General features: G+C 39.8%; 2 protein-coding genes across 5 annotated transcripts in view; one reads left to right on the top strand and one right to left on the bottom strand.

Annotated features, from left to right (window-relative positions):
* gpd2 (glycerol-3-phosphate dehydrogenase 2 (mitochondrial)) overlaps positions 1–4,954 on the bottom strand; it is a 54,007-nt gene extending 49,053 nt beyond the window's left edge. For all 4 annotated transcript variants that reach the window (XM_060918659.1, XM_060918660.1, XM_060918661.1 and 1 more), the window contains exon 1: positions 4,873–4,954. The gene's annotated coding sequence lies outside the window, so the exon portion shown is untranslated. The remainder of the gene's footprint in view (positions 1–4,872) is intronic.
* A 5,537-nt stretch (positions 4,955–10,491) lies between these two features.
* On the top strand, positions 10,492–16,371 carry nr4a2b (nuclear receptor subfamily 4, group A, member 2b). Its single transcript, XM_060918098.1, has 8 exons — positions 10,492–10,747; positions 10,919–10,996; positions 11,248–12,089; positions 13,770–13,899; positions 14,012–14,175; positions 14,262–14,464; positions 14,561–14,739; positions 14,826–16,371. Exons 3-8 carry the CDS (start codon positions 11,250–11,252, stop codon positions 15,059–15,061), a joined length of 1,752 nt encoding a protein of 583 aa, XP_060774081.1. The 5' UTR covers positions 10,492–10,747; positions 10,919–10,996; positions 11,248–11,249; the 3' UTR covers positions 15,062–16,371.
* The last annotated feature ends 4,553 nt before the right edge of the window (positions 16,372–20,924 follow it).

The following is a 20,924-nucleotide window of genomic DNA, read 5'->3' as shown; positions in this document are numbered from 1 at the left end:
AGTTATGTAATGATTTTAGGCAGTGCTTAATTTGTGAAGTGGGAGGTCCCGGAACGCAGGAGGTGGGTGGGTCCGGCGACTCAAAAAAAAAAAAAGGCAGGGGGTGGTTTACTATAACTTTACGCACACGCGCTTATTGTGTGTGTAAAAAAAATAATAATAATATCAGACATTATGATCTTAGAAAACGCTTTAGTGACAAACAGTTACAGACAGTAATATGTCGTGATATTATGTTATAAAATCTTATTTTTTATTAGGCTATATATTAAATTATATATTAAATTTATCTTCTAAAATAACAGACTGTACTCATATCACAACCGGTTTATTTCACCATTGGAGATCATATCACACAAGACATGAGTTGAATGACTCATTTTAAGGATTTACATAGGGTATTTAAAAGCAGTGCCAGCGGGACTTCATGGCTCAGGTGGATAAGGCGCCATACCATAAATCCGGGGACCCGGGTTCGATTCCGACCTGCAGTCATTTTCCGAGCCCTCCCTGTTTTTCTCCTGCTCATTAAAAGCAGTGCCAGCAAACATAAGTGCAATCAATTCAAGTAATAGTTAAGAAATAAAGGGTTTACAAAACAAGTTGGAGAATTCATTTTAAACATTTTAGTAAGCTTTCTTGTTTTTTTGCCATTTTTTCCACAGCGCAAGCTAACAGCTACAAAAAACCCGGTGTTCTACTGAGCGGAAGTATACACCCCATGCCCCTCCCTCTTCCCCTTTCGCATAGATTTTGTGGATGTCATAGGAGAGAACTCAACAACAGATATCAAAATCAAAACCGAACACTAAACAAATAGGCTACTAATATTAGTTATAATAATAATATAGGCTATTAGTAATAACGATAGTGATAGTATTAAAGATAGTAGTAGGTATTTAAAATAATCAGACTAGGCTACTTACAGGGCAAAGGGCGCGTTATCACTGCTCAGCTGTTCGTTTATTAAATAAACAATGCAGTCGCGCAGTAACCACGCGCCGCTTATCAGATACAATCACAGATTCTATGGATAGAATAACCTTTCAAAAAAGTGCGACTTGTAGTCCGGTGCGACGTATATATGTTTTTTTCGTCTTCATAATGCATTTTTTGGCTGATGCGACTTAAACTCTGGAGCGACGTATAGTCCGGAAAATACGGTAGTTTTGTTCTATCATGCTCCAAGGCTGAGATATAGTATAGTATGTTACAGTACACTGTAATACACCATACCATAGTACACCATAGATATTATACAGTACAGTATGGTACAGTGTAGAATACTGGATAAATAGAGCTCTAATATACCATACAGTATAATATACATTAGTGTAGTGTATACAGTAGAGCTCTGGAGCATGACAGGATGAAAGTAAGTGCACGCCTATGTTGACCTCCTTAATGCACGCTGTGAATTTACCCTGAAAAATGGAACAGATAACCTTTAACCCTCTGAGGAACATTTGAGGAACACTTTGTTATTTCTAAGTATCCTCCTTAGTAAAAAGTTCAGTTACAAGAAACATTACTCTGTACTGAGGGGGAAAATGCATGCTGTTACTCAGGAGTGGTCCATTTGTACTGATGGACAGAATAAAAGAAAAGTGAAAAAGTATCCAGTAATTGTACACATATACTGGATATAGCAGCTCTCAGGATCTCCAAACTGTTTTATTTCCAAAAATTAGATGAGATATATGTGTGCAGATGTGTGTAGACGTGTGTAGACGTGTGTAGATGGCCTGTGCGTCATTTCTCATCCAATCTCTAGTTAATATTTATCTCTTTCACTAAAAGATCTCTCAGTAGACACCCCCGACGTGACTGAATGACAGAAATAGAAAACTTTTGACCATTCAGCTGCTGCTCGTACATTCTCATGCACGCTGTGACTGATCTCTGTGTGTGTGTGTGAGAGACATCATTTTTATAACCACTTGTTATCATGCATTCTACGCACGGCTGTAACATTGTGAACATAAACATCACGTCATGTGACTGTCTTTTTCATACGAATGAGTCTTATTCCACATGTACTAACAGTCTAAAGTGTTTGAACATGTGGAGTGGTTTAGAGTATTTATTTTATTTATGTTTTATTTCATTTTACTGGGAATTACAAAAAGAAAAAAGACACAAGTGTAACATTGAATATGTACCTCTTCAAACGGGAGTTTTATTAAAGGTAAGATGTTTAGATGTTTAGTGTAGCTGTTACAGATAATCGAGAGTCGTAATATCAACTGTAGCACAAATATACAGGATGTTATATGTTTTCGAAGTTAGATTATCTAATTCTAGACCAGCGGATCTCAGGAACGCCTTTAACAGTAAAATAATTTCCACAGATAACGTCTCAAATACTGCATGTGGAGAACTTGTTATTTAAATTGCCATTATTTCTCAGCTGACTTATCTGTATTTTGACGTAGTGAATTTGGATTCGACCCGTTTACATATATTCAACTCGGTCATAAATATTTTTTAAAAATTGCAGACCCTGTAGTAGACCGTAGACCCCTAGAGATTGTTGATATGATGATATATGATATAGACACGAGTGTTTGTCTGGAAAATACGCCACTCACCACTCGAGCTCCATCTGGGGCATGGAGAACCAAAACCGTGACATAAATCTCTATCGCTCGTGAGGAAATCAATGAATTGTTTTGATAAACTTGGGTACCTTTTGTTTGTGAATGTGTCTCTAAGGTTTATTAGCTAATTATTATTACGGTTTTTTTTTCATGCACTATTATTTCTCTGTCAACTTGTTAGAAAGCTTATACATCAAGATACATATCATGTATTGTAGAAATGTCCTGAAATATTACACACAAGCCACTTTTTCCATGGAATAAAAACACGTGTTGTGTTCCCTTCTAGCGGATTGACTGATAGCATGCATTATTGTTAGCATATCGCTTATCCTATGTGTATTACATCACTCTACACAATGGAGAATGAGCGTGCGATATTGTTACAATATTGCACGTTGTCAAGACAACATGATGTCACACGTCAGAGACGTAAAACTTCTGCGCAAGCGAGTGACTGTGACAATTTGCAAACAAACATGGCCGCCAGGTTTGCTTCATTAAATAACTTATTCATTAAATAAAAAATGCGGAAGATTTTTAGAGAATTTTGGCTGCCAGGTCACTCCGGTGTGTGTAGCTGTCGATGTTGATTTTAAAAGAAACTAAGTTAATTACACAGGGAAATCTCATCTCATCTCTCATCTCATTATCTCTAGCCGCTTTATCCTTCTACAGGGTCGCAGGCAAGCTGGAGCCTATCCCAGCTGACTACGGGCGAAAGGCGGGGTACACCCTGGACAAGTCGCCAGGTCATCACAGGGCTGACACATAGACACAGACAACCATTCACACTCACATTCACACCTACGGTCAATTTAGAGTCACCGGTTAACCTAACCTGCATGTCTTTGGACTGTGGGGGAAACCGGAGCACCCGGAGGAAACCCACGCGGACACGGGGAGAACATGCAAACTCCACACAGAAAGGCCCTCGCCGGCCCCGGGGCTCGAACCCAGGACCTTCTTGCTGTGAGGCGACAGCGCTAACCACTACACCACCGTGCCGCCCACACAGGGAAATGAATAATAATAATAATAATAATCAGCTGGAGTGTACTAGCACTGGCCTTTGTTAATGCTACACTGGCTGGAAGGTAACTGTACTGCTGCTCTAACAGCACCGAGTCACAGGTAAGCTAGTGTTGGCCTCCGAGAATGCTGATATGAAGAGAGTGTGTATAATAATAATAATAATAATAATAATAATGGCTGTTGTTTTCATAGTATATCAGATATATTCCATTCAGCCACTCGTCTTTGACTCGTTCAGTATCATGCTAGCTGAATGAAAATATCTGATATACCATGAAAAAAACCCAGCCAATATTATTTACATATTGATACACCATGTAATATTTTTGTCATATCGCTCAGCGTGAACATTTTTCACTTGCTGTGCAATTCCAAGAGCAAAAGATTTACTCAGCTGCAGGGTGTAAACCTGTTTTATATCTGTTTCCTGAGACCGTAAACCTGTTTTGGACTGGTACTGCTTCATAGACGGGCCAAACTGTTGTTTCGTCAATTTACATGAATTTCGTAGCACACTCAACCTGTTTGACAATTTTTAAAAAAATTAGATTTGTGCACTTTCAGAAAAAAAGCTTCTGTGCCTTTCTTTTTCGCTCAGGAAGTCGTACACAATATCTGTTTTTCAAGGTGAAATATTCACCGGTTCCTTAAAGGTAGAAAAGATAACGGTACTGACCGTGTTTAGGGTACCGTTCAGTACCCATTACTCAGAGTTATTAAAAGCCCAGATTGAACTTTCCACCCTGTTACACGTCAATTAGACAAGTACAGTATTCAGAGATCATTAATGATGTTAGACAAGATGTTTAATATTTCTGGTCTTGTCTAAAAGTTTTGGCACCCCTTACTCAAAGGGTAAGGCATGCTCTTGGGATAAACAGGGCTATTTCTGCACTTGAACTTTCAGATGTTTACTTGTTTATGAAAGGGAAACCTCTCCTGGGAGATCAGTAAGTGCAAACCTCAGCATCAGGCATGGTGATGTTCTTGGTAAGAACCCAAAGAGAGCTTTGGGCAGCTATCTTCTCTTTTATTTTGAACAGAATAACAATAGAATTCATTACAACTCATTATAAACACATGATAATGAACTGTAAGGCGTGACAGCAGCTCAGAGGGATGGAAAATAGTCATCATGCCATCTCTCTCTCTCTCTCTCTGCTTTAAGATGTCACCCGGAATCTTGAGACTTTTAAGAATATAAACATCAGAACCAAAGAACACATGCTGTACTCACTCTGAGACGGAATGCTGAAGCATAACAGAAGCGCTCGTTAGGAAGCTGAAGGCAACAGTTCCGCCGCTTTCTCTTTCTTAAATCCAGGAAGTAACGCGCGACACGCCGTGAGTTTGACAGACACGAGGATGAACCAATCAGAATGCGACATCCTCAGTTTTGGCCAATCGTGGTTCAGGAAAGGGGAGGGGGGGGGGGGTTCTTCTGACGCACGAGACTAGAGAATACAGGGTTGAGGAGGAGGATTTTACTGTTTATATCGCGATAAAGAACCAAAAAAAAAAAAAGCCCCTGTGATATTGGTTCAGTGATGAGGTGGAGGTGTTGGAGAATGGAGAATGGAGAGCACTGGCAAAAAAATAATAATAAAAGGATATTGAAATTGGTTGAAAAATTATAATAATATAATTACAGGTATGTGAGGTTCAGGGAACAATAAAGTTACAGTGACTGACTAATAAGAGCTCAGTGATTTGTACTTGCTTTTTGAAACTATTTAAGCCTTTACTTTAAATCTGTATTTCTTTTGTTATTTAAATAGGTAGTGTATTTTAAACAAACAAACAAACAAACAAACAAACAAATAAATAAAAGAACAGTGCTTCATATAAAGTCCCATTGATAAATATGAATTTTAAAAAACCCTAAATGTACAAAAGAGACTTTTTCTTATTTTATTACAGGTATGCCAACAAACAAACAAACAAACAAACAAACAAATAAATAAATAAATAACTATACAGTGATTCATATAAACTTCCATTAATAAACATGAATTTAAAAATCCCTAAAGGTAGATTTTTTTTTAGTAGATGTGTCAATAAATAAATAAATAAATAAATAAAGAGTGGTTCATATAAAGTCCCATTAATGAATCTGTTTTAAAAAAATCTAAAGGTAGAAAAGAGATTTTATTTTATTTTTTTTCATTGTACCTGTCAATAGATAGATAGATAGATAGATAGATAGATAGATAGATAGATAGATAGATAGTGGGTCATATAAAGTCCCATTAATAAACATGAATAAAAAAACCCTAAAGTTAAAATTTTTTTTATTTTATTATAAGTGTGTCAATAAATAAGTAAATAAACAGTGGTTCATATAAAGTCCCATTAATAAATATTAATTTAAAAAACCCTAAACATTAAAAAGAGATTTTATTTTTATTGTCAGTGTGTCAATAAATAAATAAATAAATAAATAAAGATAGATAGATAGATAGATAGATAGATAGATAGATAGATAGATAGATAGATAGATAGATAGATAGATAGTGGTTCATACAAAGTTCCATTAATTAATCTGTTTTTAAAAAATCTAAAGGTAGAAAAGATATTTTATTTCTGTTTTTTTAATTATAGCTGTCAGTAGATAGATAGATAGATAGATAGATAGATAGATAGATAGATAGATAGATAGATAGATAGATAGATAGATAGATAGATAGATAGATAGATAGATAGATAGATAGATAGATAGATAAACAATTGTTCAATATAGAAAAGAGATTTTTTTGTTTTATTATAGGTGTGCCAATAAACAAACAAACAAACAAACAAACAAATAGTGGTTCATATAAAGTCCCATTAATAAACATGAATTAAAATAACGCTAAAGCTAGAATTTTTTTTTAATTTCATTATAGGTTTGTCAATAAATAAATAAATAAATAAATAAATTCAGCATATAAATAAAATGTGCTGAATCATCAGTGCAAAAAAAAGCCCGATATGTAAAATGTGGAAAATAAATAAATTGTGTGATAATAATAATAATAAGAAGAAGAAGGAGAAGAAGAAGGAGAATATAAGAATAAGAATAATCACATGGCCAAAATAAAACATTTATGAAAATGGAACTTATGAATCATGTGATTCATCATGTGACTTTCTGCTCATGTGACATGTCTGTAATGACATCATGTAAATTATGAAACTGCACTGTTCTTGTGAAAAATGTGTAGACTGTCGGCGTGTGTAGAAACTACAGGTGTGTGAGACTTTGAAACAGGTGTGAAAGATCCAAATAGGGACAAATAAATTATTTAAGGATCATATTCACTAATCTCAGTGATGAACAGTTGTGCAGTCGTGTCTTTAAGTCTTCGTAAGTGTTATTGACTGTTTGTTGGTTTTATATTTAAACCACAGAAACGACTGAGCTTTCCCAAGTGACTTCTAATGAATTTTCATGACATTTGTTACTTTTTACAGAGTTGTGACGTTCAGAACAGGTGTATCACAAATCACTTTGCATTGTGGATGTTTTTCCTCACACAGGTGTCTTCTTGCTCCAGTGTTGTGCGCCAGGTGCAGGTAAGCTCCTGAGCTCAGCACGGTTCATGTGGTATCTCCAGCTGCCGTCACCGCTGACGCAATCCACCGCAGAATGAACAAAGTAGCCTCTGTCAGCTCGGGATTCCCTCTGCACAATGGACAGCCTTCAGCTCGACGCTGTGCCTGGGCTCAGATTAAACAACATCCCAAATTACTGAAACTTCCCCTAAAACGTGATAAAGAGGCAAAACAGACAATCACGTCATTATTACGTGTCTGGTACAAGGGCTGTAACCTACTTCTGTTCTGAACAATGAGCCACGGGAAGGCCTAACCACACATACACACGCACCACACGTTTACATTGTACTCTAGAAAAGGAACTGGTCATTTGTTAAATACAAGAAAATCTTGTTTGAACTGAATCCCCTTGCTAACAAATTGCATTTTGAAACCTTTGGGTTTGTGTGTTGTGTGTGTTCAGCATATGAACACCGAGCCCATGGAGTTTCCTCAACTCATACATTAAGTAATCTTGGACATACTTTTTAAACTGCATATGTTTTTATCTTCCCAGTCTAAGATGTGCTTGGAAATTTGACCAGTATGGAACATTTTCCAGTCATAGCCTTCGAGAAAAAAAAAAAACTTTTATTTTATTGGCCGATATTTGAATCTGTTATACCTTTAATGCATTCCTTTCACCTGGAAACTTGAAGCTTTAAAGCTAATGCATATATTCTAAAGGAAATTATTAAACTATTAAATAAAAAAAAGAACTCATGGTACAAACGTTGTGTTTATAGTACAACCCCAGCAACATGTACAGTACGATACGGTACAGATTAGTACCCTTGGTTTTAGTTGCACCAAAAATCTGAGCTGATTCATCTTAAAATATCATACAACATATCAGAGAATTTCATTCATTCATCTGTTCATCTTCAGTAAGCGCTTTATGCTGCTCAGGATCATGATGGATTCGGAATCTATCCCCGGAACACTGATGCCCCTTTTCCACCAAAGCAGTTCCAGGGCTGGTTCGGGGCCAGTGCTTAGTTTGGAACCGGGTTTTCTGTTTCCACTGACAAAGAACTGGCTCTGGGACCAGAAAAACCGGGTCAAGGCTAGCACCAGCTCTTTGCTGGGCCAGAGGAAAGAACCGCTTACGTCAGCGGAGGACGGGCGCTAACAACAATAGCAAGACCGCGAAAGATCGCCATTTTTAAGCGACGAGAAGCAGCAGCTGTACAAACGCGAAGTCATCCATTATTGTTGTTGTTGTTGTTGCTGCTTCTTCTTCTCCGTGTTGTTGCTTCGATGTTCGCGCCAAGGTTTATGCAAACGCAGCGACGTAACTGACGTATACAGCAACGTAATGACGTGGCTCCCCTTAGCACCCCGAGCTATGGAAAAGCAAACTGGTTCTCAGCTGGCTCGCAAGTTGAACGAGTTGTGAACCAGCACCAGCACTGGCCCCGGACCAGCCCTGGAACTGATTTGGTGGAAAAGGGGTATCAGTGTTCACATCTAAGGGCAATTTAGCATTGACAATCCACCTGATATGTTTTTGGGAGGTTGGAGGAAACCAGAGAACCCAGATGAAACCTACACTGACAATAAACCGAGCTCAGGATCGGCCCAGAGACCCTGGATCTGTGAAGCAGTAACGCAACCATCATTAAAGCTGTACCATCATTCCACCATTCTGGGCAACTTAAACTAAATATAATGCAATGCAGAATTGATTGGATCTGAATGAATGTACTAGCTCATAGCTCATCCATGTCTTTCTGACATCTTTAAAGCTGAAACTGTAATGCTTTCACACAGAGTGACGATAAAAATAAAAGGCGGCCTAATGACACTGAAATGTCAGACACCTACTGTATATATTACAGGTCTATCAAGATTTGTTAGGCCGATTGATTTAGCAGACGCTCTTATCCAGAGCGACATACAGCATACCCAGGGCAGCCTGGGGAGCAGCTGGGGTTTAGGTGCCTTGCTCAAGGGCACTTCAGCCATTCCTGCTAGTCCAGGGAATCAACCCGGCAACCTTCGGTCCCAAAGCTGCTTCTCTAACCATTAGGTAGATCATTTGTGGGGATTTAATCTGACAGAGTCAAAAGGTGTACGAAGAGGATATACAAGTTATTAAGGAATATTTTATTACACTTTTGCTTATCATTATCATTTTGTTTTGGTTTGTTTTTCCCCCCAGTATATTATTATCATCATTAAGTAACACAAAGAGGTAAATGGTGTATTTTATGAGTGGATATTAACCATGAAAAACAACAAAACAAGATTATATGAGTTGTAATGCTAAAAAAAAGTGATATTTATTACACATTCATGACAGATGGGTATAAAACTTTAATCAGGTTTTTAATGCACCTAGAACTAAAGGTACCAACAAACATACACTACCGTTCAAAAGTTTGGGGTCACCCAGACAATTTTGTGTTTTCCATGAAAAGTCACACTTTTATTTACCACCATAAGTTGTAAAAGGAATAGAAAATATAGTCAAGACATTTTTCTGGCCAGTTTGAGCATTTAATCGACCCCACAAATGTGATGCTCCAGAAACTCAATCTGCTCAAAGGAAGGTCAGTTTTATAGCTTCTCTAAAGAGCTAAACTGTTTTCAGCTGTGCTAACATGATTGTGCAAGGGTTTTCTAATCATCCATTAGCCTTCTGAGGCAATGAGCAAACACATTGTACCATTAGAACACTGGAGTGATACAGTAGTTGCTGGAAATGGGCCTCTATACACCTATGGAGATATTGCACCAAAAACCAGACATTTGCAGCTAGAATAGTCATTTACCACATTAGCAATGTATAGAGGGAATTTCTGATTAGTTTAAAGTGATCTTCATTGAAAAGAACAGTGCTTTTCTTTCAAAAATAAGGACATTTCAAAGTGACCCCAAACTTTTGAACGGTAGTGTATGTGGACCTTTTTGGCCCTGGAAAGGTACACCTGGTTACCTTGAGATACCTTGGGGGTATATTGTATCTTGGGGGACAGAAATGGACTCCTACTGTAACTCTGTTTCTGACACTGCATGCACTAAAGGTACCCTTGATGGTACCATGGCAGAGACCGTGCCAGTGCAGTGATACCCTGAGCCGTTGAGGGAAAAGATGAGAATAAATCAATGAAGTGTCCATGCGTTTTGTAGAGCCAAAGATCAACATAATTCGCAAATCGGACGTGTTCCAGTTGTGTAGAAAAGAGAAGACTACTAACTAGTGCACTAGAGAAGTGCTTTGACCCCGTGTTAGTGTCTGAGTCCTTTTACTCTGAACAAGTGCGCCACCCGAGACAAGAGCTGCAGAAACACAAGGCTTGCTTTCTGTCCCCCGGCTCGGAGCGCGTCAGGGGCTGACGCTCATGACGTCTGCATGGAAGGCACGTGGGCTGTGGCGTTCCGAGCCCATAAACAAAGGCACGTTGCGCTCGAGCGCCAGTTCCGTGAACGCACCGGGAAGCGAGAACGCACCAGAGGACCCGCTTTTCTTTCTTTCTTTCTTTTTGTAAACATGGATAAAACTCTTAAAACATCTAGGAACGGAAAGTGAGGTAAGGAATACATTTTAGCACATAAACCAAACAAACCCCAGAATAATTCCAACTTGTGCTGCTCTCTCTCTCTCTCTCTCTCTCTCTCTCTCTCTCTCTCTCATATAAAATAAACTGAAGTTGCTTTTACAATTTTGAGGAAACAGAACAGGTTTTTTCTTTTATCGGCAGGAAAAAATAAATAAATTTAGGAGACGCACCGGTGCAACCAGCGAACTGCAGAGATTTCACGAGAACCCAAATCAGCAGGTGTGTAAAGTGGAATAAATCACACACACACACACACACACACACACACACACACACACACACACACACACACACACACAGGGTTATGGTTATGTACGGTACAAGGCTATGGCTATGACGCGTAAAGTGTCCTGGAGAGCCCTCCTGTCCTGTGCGCTGGAGCAGGGTGACGCGCAGGACAGGAGGAACAGGAAGCTCCTTCAGGACCAAGTTTGGGAACCTGAGCTGATTTTTGTTCTCCTCCTTCTCAGAGATGCCCTGCGTGCAGGCTCAGTATGGCACGTCTCCTCCGGGTGCCAGTCCTGCGTGTCAGAGCTACAGCTACAACGAGTACAGCTGCGATTTCTTGACGCCCGAGTTCGTCAAGTTCAGCATGGACCTGACGAACGCGGAGCTCGCCGCTGCGTCTTCGTCGCTGCCCAGCTTCAGTACGTTTTCTGACTCGGCCGGCGGTGCTGCTGCTGCTGCGGGCTACGAGGCCAAGCCGCCGTGCCTGTACCAGCTTCCTCCACACTGCGCCACCGACCATCTCTCGGTCAAGACGGAGGACGGAACGGCGGCGCACGCTGCTTACGCGCATCACCACCACCACCACCAGCAGCCGCAGCAGCAGCAGCACGCAGAGGACCCCGCTGTCTCCTACTACAAGCCGTGTCACTCGGGCTTCGCTCCAGCGTGGGACGACGCGTCGTCTTTGCACGGCTTCCATCAGAGCTACCTGATGGAGCAGCAGCGCAAGGGCGCCGTGACGCGCTTCTTCTCGTTCAAGCCTTCCGCGTCGAGCGCGCACGTCTCCGCGTGTCATATGCGCTTCGACGGCGCCGCGCAGCACGGATTCGCGCCGCTGAGGAAACACCAACAGCACCAACAGCAGCAGCACCACAGCCTGGGATTCGCGCATCACGGCCTGCACATCAGTCACGGACGAGTTCTGATGGAGAGCCCCATGGCGTCCTCTTCGTCTCCTGCGTGCTCTCCGACCGCCACGCGTGGCCCCGCGCATGGAGAGGGTCTGTGCGCGGTGTGCGGTGACAACGCGGCGTGTCAGCACTACGGCGTGCGCACATGCGAAGGCTGCAAAGGGTTCTTCAAGGTATGGCTTTTCTTTTTTGTCTTTTTCACACAAGTCGGAAAGGGTACTCAATAAACTGAACCTATCCTTGTTGCTGGACCCCTTCCCTTTATGAGGTATGAGATATGAGGTATGAGAGGCAAAAGACACACATGGTGTATCTTTTACCTCGAAAGACACATCATTGAAAACTTTCCTCAAAACCCCCCCAACAACAAACAAACAAACAAACAAACAAACAAACAAACAAACACATAAGCTACCTTTCCTAAAGGTACTGTTACTCCTCATCGCTGACATACCTCAAGGGTCACCTTTAGTACCTTTCATGTCTCTTTTGTGTAGGAAAGTCCACATGGTGTACCTTTAATTCTTTTTTTTTTATATAAAATAAAGCTTTAAAACTGCACAAAAGTGATCCTTATTCAGTCCGGTTATGTACCTTAAAATATTTTTCAAAAGTGTAACGATACACATTTGATGGTACCACCAGAGTGAAAGCAAAACCCTTTTTTTTCCCCGTCTGTGTTTATTTCTGATCGCTGATTCTGATCGCTGTACTTGATGGAAGAATAGAAATGAATCATCTAAACTCTATCTAATAATGTGCCAAAAATGGATTGCATAAAACGTACTAAACTGTACCGTTCCTTGTCTCACAGGTGGTCCGTTTATTCACACATCGTACCTTTAATATGTACAAGGGTAAGTCAAAAAGTTCTAAGACGGATGTTATCATTTCAAAAGGAATTCGAAAAAGAAGGAATTCTCCGATGGAAACATCGCTTAGAAGCATTTAGACTGAAATGGAGGATATGTAGAGAAATAGCTTTGTTATTTTCACAAATGAATATATATTTTTTTCATTTTGTCTTAGAACTTTTTGACTTCCCCTCGTATGGAAAAACACTATTGTACCTTTAAAGATGTTTTTATTGTATCTTAAAAAGGCGTTAATGTGAACACCTTTCCTGGTGAAAGATTGCGTGCTGTGCCATTTGAGTGATGAGCAGAAGTACAGTTTGGTATCCTTTATTCTCAGACTGTTGGAAGAAAAAGGAAACCAAACCAAACAAAACAAAGGCTTAACACAGAAACAAATATTTTGGAAATTTTTTGGTTAAATCTTATGATTAACAGAACCGAAGAGGAATGTCACACTTCCCAAATTAATTGGCGCCTAAAAAAGGAGTACATTTCCAAAACAATCCCAACACACCAGATCTAAGTCATGATGCCTTTATTAATCGCTTCGGGAATTTGTGAATAAAGCTGGAAGGAAAAATCTAGAAGTCTAGAGTATCCTTCAGCACCTGGGTGATGTGATGTGATGTGACCGTGTTCATTTCTTTAATCGGAATTTCCTGTTTGGACGGGGTGGGGGGTTGGAGGCGTTGGATGGGGGGGAAGGAGTGAGAAGTGAAATTCCCAGCCGCCTCTTTAGCTCGCCGTGCTCTAATGGGATAATTGCCCTAATCCGACAAGAGAGGTCAGGGAGTCAATGTCGTGGGAGCCCCGATTTATGACAATCCACGGTTCTGTATTTACCCAGCATGTGCCCCATCCTGCTCCTGAATGTATTAGCCAGCTTTGCTTTGTCGAACGCAGACCCGAGAGCCTCTTTCCCCTTTGTTTTCTTCAGTGATGAAACTGTGGTCTGTCAGTTATAAGTTCTTACTAATTGGTGTTGTCTTTCCATAGCGCACGGTGCAGAAAAATGCCAAGTACGTGTGTCTGGCGAACAAAAACTGCCCTGTCGATAAGCGGCGGCGGAACAGGTGCCAGTACTGCCGCTTCCAGAAGTGCCTCGTCGTCGGGATGGTAAAAGAAGGTACAGCTGACACTGTTTAAATCTTGCTTTATCTGTTTGTCATGTATTTGATAAATGAAATTTAATTGGTTATAGTCTAACAAGGGGGTTTCTTTGGGGGTTTAATTTACAGTCGTCAGAACAGACAGTTTAAAAGGTCGCCGGGGTCGTCTTCCATCCAAACCCAAAGGCCCCCAGGACATCCCCGCCTCTTTATCACCTGCCAATCTCCTGAGCGCTCTAGTGAGGGCCCACATGGACTCCAACCCCTCCGTAGGCCGCCTGGATTACTCCAAAGTGAGTAAGCTGATGTTGAAATGACAGGTGTAGTGTACGGTTTGTTGAATCAATTTTACAGAATGACAGAAAGATTTCCTCTCCAGTTTCAGCCAAACCCGGACTTCCACAGCACCGGAGACGAGACCCTTCACATCCAGCAGTTTTATGACCTCCTCATGGGCTCCATGAGCATCATCCGTGGCTGGGCGGAGAAAATGCCTGGCTTCAGCGAGCTCCCAAAATGCGACCAGGAGCTGCTGTTTGATTCCGCCTTCCTGGAGCTTTTTGTCTTGCGCTTGGCGTATAGGTGAGACTTTTACTGCATATCTTTCCTCCAACATCTTTACAGTCGTCTCTTCATCTCAAGATCAACGCTTCTCTCTTCCAATTTTTTTCCATCCAGATCCAACTTGATGGAGGACAAGCTCGTGTTCTGCAGCGGCGTCGTCTTGCACAGGCTGCAGTGCGTGCGAGCGTTCGGAGAGTGGATCGACTCGATCGCAGAGTTCTCCTCAAGCCTCCAGAGCATGCACGTAGACGTCCCGGCGTTCTCCTGCATGGCTGCTCTGACCATCATCACAGGTGACTTCACGGATTTCACAGATTTCACCCCAGACAACCTTTTCTCATGATGTTATACTCAAGTTCTTCTCCTTTTTTTTCTACAGAGAGGCACGGCCTCAAGGAGCCCAAAAAGACGGAGGAGCTTCAGAGCAAGATTTTAACCTGCCTGAAGGATCACGTGGCCTGCAGTGGACATCTGTCAAAACTGCTGGCCAAGTTGCCCGAGCTGCGCACGCTGTGCACGCAAGGACTCCAGCGCATCTTTTACCTGAAGCTCGAAGACTTGGTTCCGACGCCCGCCATCATCGAGAAGCTCTTTCGTGACACGTTACCGTTCTAAACACGTGGAACTTTATCAGAGTTTTATATCAAGCAAAGGAGATTTTCTTCCACTCTCCTTGGACTAAAAGCGTCCACAAAGTCTGAGATGCAACAAGAGCTAAAGCAAATCCAAGGAGTCACCTTTTTCTTTTTTTTGGTGGGAAAGAAATCATTCATACGAGCTCGTTAATCACTTATTCACCTTTTAAACTTCCAGACGTCGTCATCCTAACTCCATAACTGCTTATCTTTCAATATAATTTCACGGTATGCTTTTTAACTGAGTAATAAGCTTGGATTTGGGGTTTTAAGGGGCAATTAATTAAAGTTAATCAATGCAGTTGAAAAATATCCAAACTATTTGTGATGCATTTATTAAAGTACAGAAAACATTATCAGTGGAAAAAAAAAAACAGGATTTTTTTTGGGATTACACGGCAAATTTGACTAATTTATTATGACAAAATAGTGATGAAAATGATATATGTCAGGAATGGAGAGAAAATAAAACCAGAACCATTTTTTAAAAATTATTATTAATCATGAATTAATTTAGAAGTCACAGAAACTTTGGGTTAGGAGACATCACGACCTACACATTGTTGTTTTATTGCTTTATTTTTGTGCAAAACCTGTTTTTTCCCTTTGATAACGTGATCCCGTGATTAAATGATAAGATGGTAAGATGATAAGATGACGACCGCGCCCCGACTCGAAGTCTTTGTCATTTCAGTGATTAAAAAGTCAAACTTACAGCATGAATAAGACAAAACACTTTATTTTCTTTCTCTGAAAAAATATCAAATGTCATCTGCCTTATTTTATCTCTCAAAAGGTCTGATTTAAGTAAAAATAAATAAATAAATATATAAATAAATAAGACGCATCTAATGAAAAGCGTCTTTGCGCTTTTGCGTTGCTGCCAAGGAAGAAAAAAGGAAAGGAAGGAAGAAAGAAAGAAAGAATTCCTCTGAAAAATACACAGATTTTTTTAAATAAGAAGGCCACGTGCTGATAGTTTGCTGTGTTTATGACTGAATGGTGTACAAAGCTTTGTCATTTTTCCCGCATCCCCTTCTGACGCATGGACGTGACGAGCTCTTCAACCTCTTCATTTCATATTGAAATAATTCTTCAGTAATATTTTCTTCATGTGCTCTGTTTTCTTTTCACTTCTTCATCATTAACATCATGCCGACGTTTCCTTTTTTTACTTACTTGCTTTTTTTATTGTTTATTATTTTTCAAGATGTCGTTTCTGCATCTCTGCATTGTGTAGCTCTTAAACACACACACACATATAGAAATATAAAGGAAGTCGGTATGGATATCAATCTCTCGTGCTTTGCTTTGCAAAATAAACTTGTGAATTAATAAAATATGAGTTTTATTTATTTATTTAAACACATATGTATCTCAAAAAAAAAAAAAAAAACACACCTTGACATTCAGGCTGTTTTCTGTCGGAAGATTTGCATAAAAATCACCAAGTCGCTTTCACTCCGTTCGATTTCTGAGAAATATCTGATAAAAACTTCTATTGATCATAAATATTTACATTTTATATCTCCAGCTCTTTCAGTGGCACCATTAAGGGCTCAAAATTTGTTTTATTTGAAACAATTTTATTGATTTTATTCTTATATAGATATAGACTAATGAACTGAAAATATCATGAACATAAAATCAAAATTAATCAAATAATAAAGGACACTATAGAAATTATTACACGGGTGACACCAAAAATAATTTTTACATTTTATATAATATTACCTGAGAATGCTGCAAATAGGATTATGAATTTAAAATGTCTGAAACATGAAATAGACGTAAATAAGTTAAAATAAATTAATAATTAAATATTTTATTATAAATATTATTTATAACTATTTATTGAAAATAGTACATGGGGGAATTTATTCATTTATTTATTATAAATAATATCTCCGGCTCTGAGCTTTGCTTTTAAGAACACGCTTTTATTTATTTATTTTTTGTACACTCAGAATGCTGCGTCAAAGCTGATAAAAAATATAAAATGTCTCAACATGGAAGAAACGCACACAAAAAATAATATTAGTAAAAATTAATAAATAAAATATTTCAAAACCAAAACACATTCAGTGCCCAATAAATTGCATTAAATTTAAAGCTATAATATAATATAATATAATATAATATAATATAATATAATATAATATAATATAATATAATATGAAATTCTTTTCCTTTAGTCTGAATGTTAAATTTATGTCAAGGTCAAAACTTTCTAATTCTTTTCCCTCATCACTGCAATTAAACTCCACAAATGTTTGCTTTACACGTGTGATTAGGTGATGTTCATCTCACACACACACACACACACACACACACGGTCACAGGCTACAGCAGAGTCCACGAGCGCGGCTGTGAAAGTGCAGCTTGCTCTTTTCAAAAGGTCACAGCTCACGGTGAGCCTGTTACTGAACAGCTGAAGCAACAAAACACACTCGGGATGCTGGAGTGTGTGTGTGTGTGTGTGTGTGTGTGTGTGTGTTCGAGAAGCATCAAATTAGATGTCGGGACCCTGTGAACACACCTCCACACACAACTACAGCGACGTAATGATACGACTGTACTTCTCAGGTGAAGGAAAGAAGGATGATGAGAGAGAGAGAGAGAGAGAGAGAGAGAGAGCTCGGTGATAAAACACAATAAAACACATACAGACATATTCTCTCTCTCTCTCTCTCTCTCTCTGAGTGTGATAGAGAGATTGGATCAGAGATCTGTAACTACGTTACATTTAGTTAAATAAATCCAGATGTCCTTTTCTCCTTTTCTCTAAGATTTAATTTTGCCATCTAAAAAAATCTCAGGCTACATCTAAAGGTACTCATTACAGGATAAAAACAAATCAATACTTTGGTCTTTGCGTTGTGAATTTATGACATTACATCACTCCGTATTCATCAGCAGGAAAACTATTCCATCTGATAAGGTCAGGCATCTCTCTCTCTCTCTCTCTCTCTCTCTCTCTCTCTCTGTCTGTCTGTGTCTCTATATCAGCCTCTCTCTTTCGCTCTGATTCTCTCCCTCATACTTGTACTCTTCCTATGTCTTTCTCTGTCTGTCTGTCTGTCTGTCTGTCTGTCTGTCTGTCTGTCTGTCTGTGTCTCTATATCAGCCTCTTTCTCTCCTTCATATTGTACTCTTTCTATACGTCTTTCTCTCTCTGTCTCTCTTTGTCTCTGTCTGTCTGTCTGCCTGCCTGTCTGTCTCTCTCTCTCCCCAGCACTCTTTCAATATGCCTTTCTCTCTGTCTCTCTTTGTCTCTCTCTCTCTAATTCTCTCCCTCATGCTTGTACTCTTCCTGTCTTTCTCTCTCTTTCTCTGTGTGTGTCTCTCTCTCTGTCTGTCTGTGTCTCTATATCAGCCTCTCTCTCGCTCTGATTCTCTCCCTCATACTTGTACTCTTCCTATGTCTTTCTCTCTCTCTGTTTGTCTGTCTATCTGTCTGTCTGTCTGTGTCTCTATATCAGCCTCTCTCTCTCCCTCATATCTGTACTCTTTCTATACGTCTTTCTCTCTCTGTCTCTCTTTGTCTCTGTCTGTCTGTCTGCCTGTCTGTCTCTCTCTCTCTCTCCCCAGCACAATTTCAATATGCCTTTCTCTCTGTCTCTCTTTGTCTCTGTCTCTCTAATTCTCTCCCTCATGCTTGTACTCTTCCTGTGTCTTTCTCTCTCTTTCTCTGTGTCTCTCTTTGTCTTTGTCTGTCTGTCTGTCTGTCTGTCTGTCTGTCTGTCTGTCTCTGACCCCCACTCTCTGTGTCTGTCTCTCTGCCTCTCTCTCTCTCTCTCTCTCTCTCTCTCTAATTCTCTCCCTCATACTTGTACTCTTTCTATGTCTTTCCTGTCTGTCTGTCTGTCTGTCTGTCTGTCTGTCTGTCTTCTCTCTCTCTCTCTTTGACCCCCACTCTCTGTCTGTCTCTCTCTCTCTCTCTCTCTGACTTCCACTCTGTCTGTCTGTCTGTCTGTCTGTCTGTCTGTCTTCTCTCTCTCTCTGACCCCCACTCTGTCTGTCTGTCTGTCTGTCTGTCTGTCTGTCTGTCTCTCTCTCTGACCCCCACTCTCTGTCTGTCTCTCTCTCTCTCTCTCTGACCCCCACTCTCTGTCTGTATGTCTGTCTCTCTCTCTCTGACCCCCACTCTCTGTCTGTCTCTCTCTCTGTCTGTATGTCTGTCTCTCTCTCTGACCCCCACTCTCTGTCTGTCTGTCTCTCTCTCTCTGACCCCCACTTTCTCTGTCTGTCTCTCTCTCTCTCTGACCCCCACTCTCTCTGTCTGTCTGTCTGTCTCTCTCTGACCCCCACTCTCTCTGTCTGTCTGTCTGTCTGTCTGTCTCTCTCTCTCTCTCTCTCCCTGACTCCCACTCTTTGTCTGTCTGCCTGTACGTCTCTCTCTCTCTCTCTCTCTCTCTCTCTCTCTCTCTCAGGTGTCAGTACTCTCTCCGTGTATGTGACGTCTCCTCCTCCTCCATGCTTTGGGAATTATGAAATATTGATTTATTTTCAGAAAGAAGGCTTTATAAAAATGATCACATCTGCGTGTGGGATGAATGCGGCAGTGGATCGATGTGCTTCCTGTTCCTCTGTGCTTTCGGCTGTCAGCGACGCTGAAATGCAAAAATCAGGAGATCGATATTATTGGAGATGTGTCACATTTATTATAACTATGAGGGTGAAGGAGTGGAGGAGGAGCAGCTCTGTGGGAGTCGGGCTGGGGCACGGCTCTGCAGGTCAGCCTCAGGAATGTGTGTGTGTGTGTGTGTGTGTGCAGCAATGGGGAAAACAATAATGTATTTTTTTTAAATCAAACTTTTCTTAGTATTGGAGTATTTTTCTCAAAAATATGTCTTTTTTACATTTATGCAAATGAGGCTACATCTAATTAAATATATGCAAATTTGAATCCTTAATAAAGCCAAACATCTTGTATTTAATATGATGTTGGAATTAAAATTAAGAAGAAAACACACGTGCTTTTAGAAGAAATATTTAAAAATATAACAAATTCAACAATTTACATTTAGTTATGCAAACACGTGCCTCCATGTAATGAAATATGCATAAATTTGCATACTTAATTGGGTGGAATCATTACGTTATGAAAGCATATTCAGAAAGATAGAACAAGCAAGCGGCAAAAGTTTCATAAATGCTTTAAATCATCTTGAAACTAAGATCTCGGCTCTGAATATCTAAAATTTATTTCGAGAAAAATTTTCTGAAAAAATAAAAATAGAATGTGATTTCCTGTTTCATAAAGTTTCTAGAGGAAGCTGAAGTGCATATCATAATGACACATGCAGTAAAATATTCATCACAAAATAAGTTTTTCAGGGATATATGGCATGACATGGTTGTACAGAATCCTTTATGATACCTGACATTAACCTACATAAGCATTTATAAAGGCTCATAACAACAGGTCATTTAAAAAAAAAACACTTGTACATTTTGATGTCAAAGTTGCCATAACAGCTTTTTGTAACGTAAAAGATGTGCTATAAGACTTTTGGGAACATTTTCTCCAAAGTCTGTATTCATAATGCCCTATGAACACATTCCTAACAGGTTATAAAGCATACATAAGGGATTATTATGCATTAAGAACTGATGACATTCTAATTTATACATATTATTTATTAATTATATCACCTGCGCCATAGACATTTAGTCTGAGCGTGCTTTGGAAATGACACCTCTCCCAATTAGCCTCCAGGACTCTTATGTCATAGTCTTAATGTGACATAGCTTGACATAGGAACCTAACTGAAAAGAAGCTCTGCAGCATCTGCTGAAATCATCACTTGGTGGAGATCAATCAGAAAACCTACTGTGTC

Source organism: Neoarius graeffei, chromosome 4 (genome assembly GCF_027579695.1).
Source record: "Neoarius graeffei isolate fNeoGra1 chromosome 4, fNeoGra1.pri, whole genome shotgun sequence".
NCBI lineage: Eukaryota > Metazoa > Chordata > Actinopteri > Siluriformes > Ariidae > Neoarius > Neoarius graeffei.
The sequence above is the reverse complement of the archived record's forward strand: the minus strand, read 5'-3'. Positions and strand labels throughout refer to the sequence as shown.

Coding starts and splice junctions, on each gene's coding strand:
- nr4a2b (XM_060918098.1), top strand. CDS start 11,250: ATGCCCTGCGTGCAGGCTCAGTATGGCACGTCTCCTCCGGGTGCCAGT. Junction 12,090..13,769: donor GCTGCAAAGGGTTCTTCAAG/GTATGGCTTTTC, acceptor GTCTTTCCATAG/CGCACGGTGCAGAAAAATGC. Junction 14,740..14,825: donor TGCTCTGACCATCATCACAG/GTGACTTCACGG, acceptor TTTTTTCTACAG/AGAGGCACGGCCTCAAGGAG.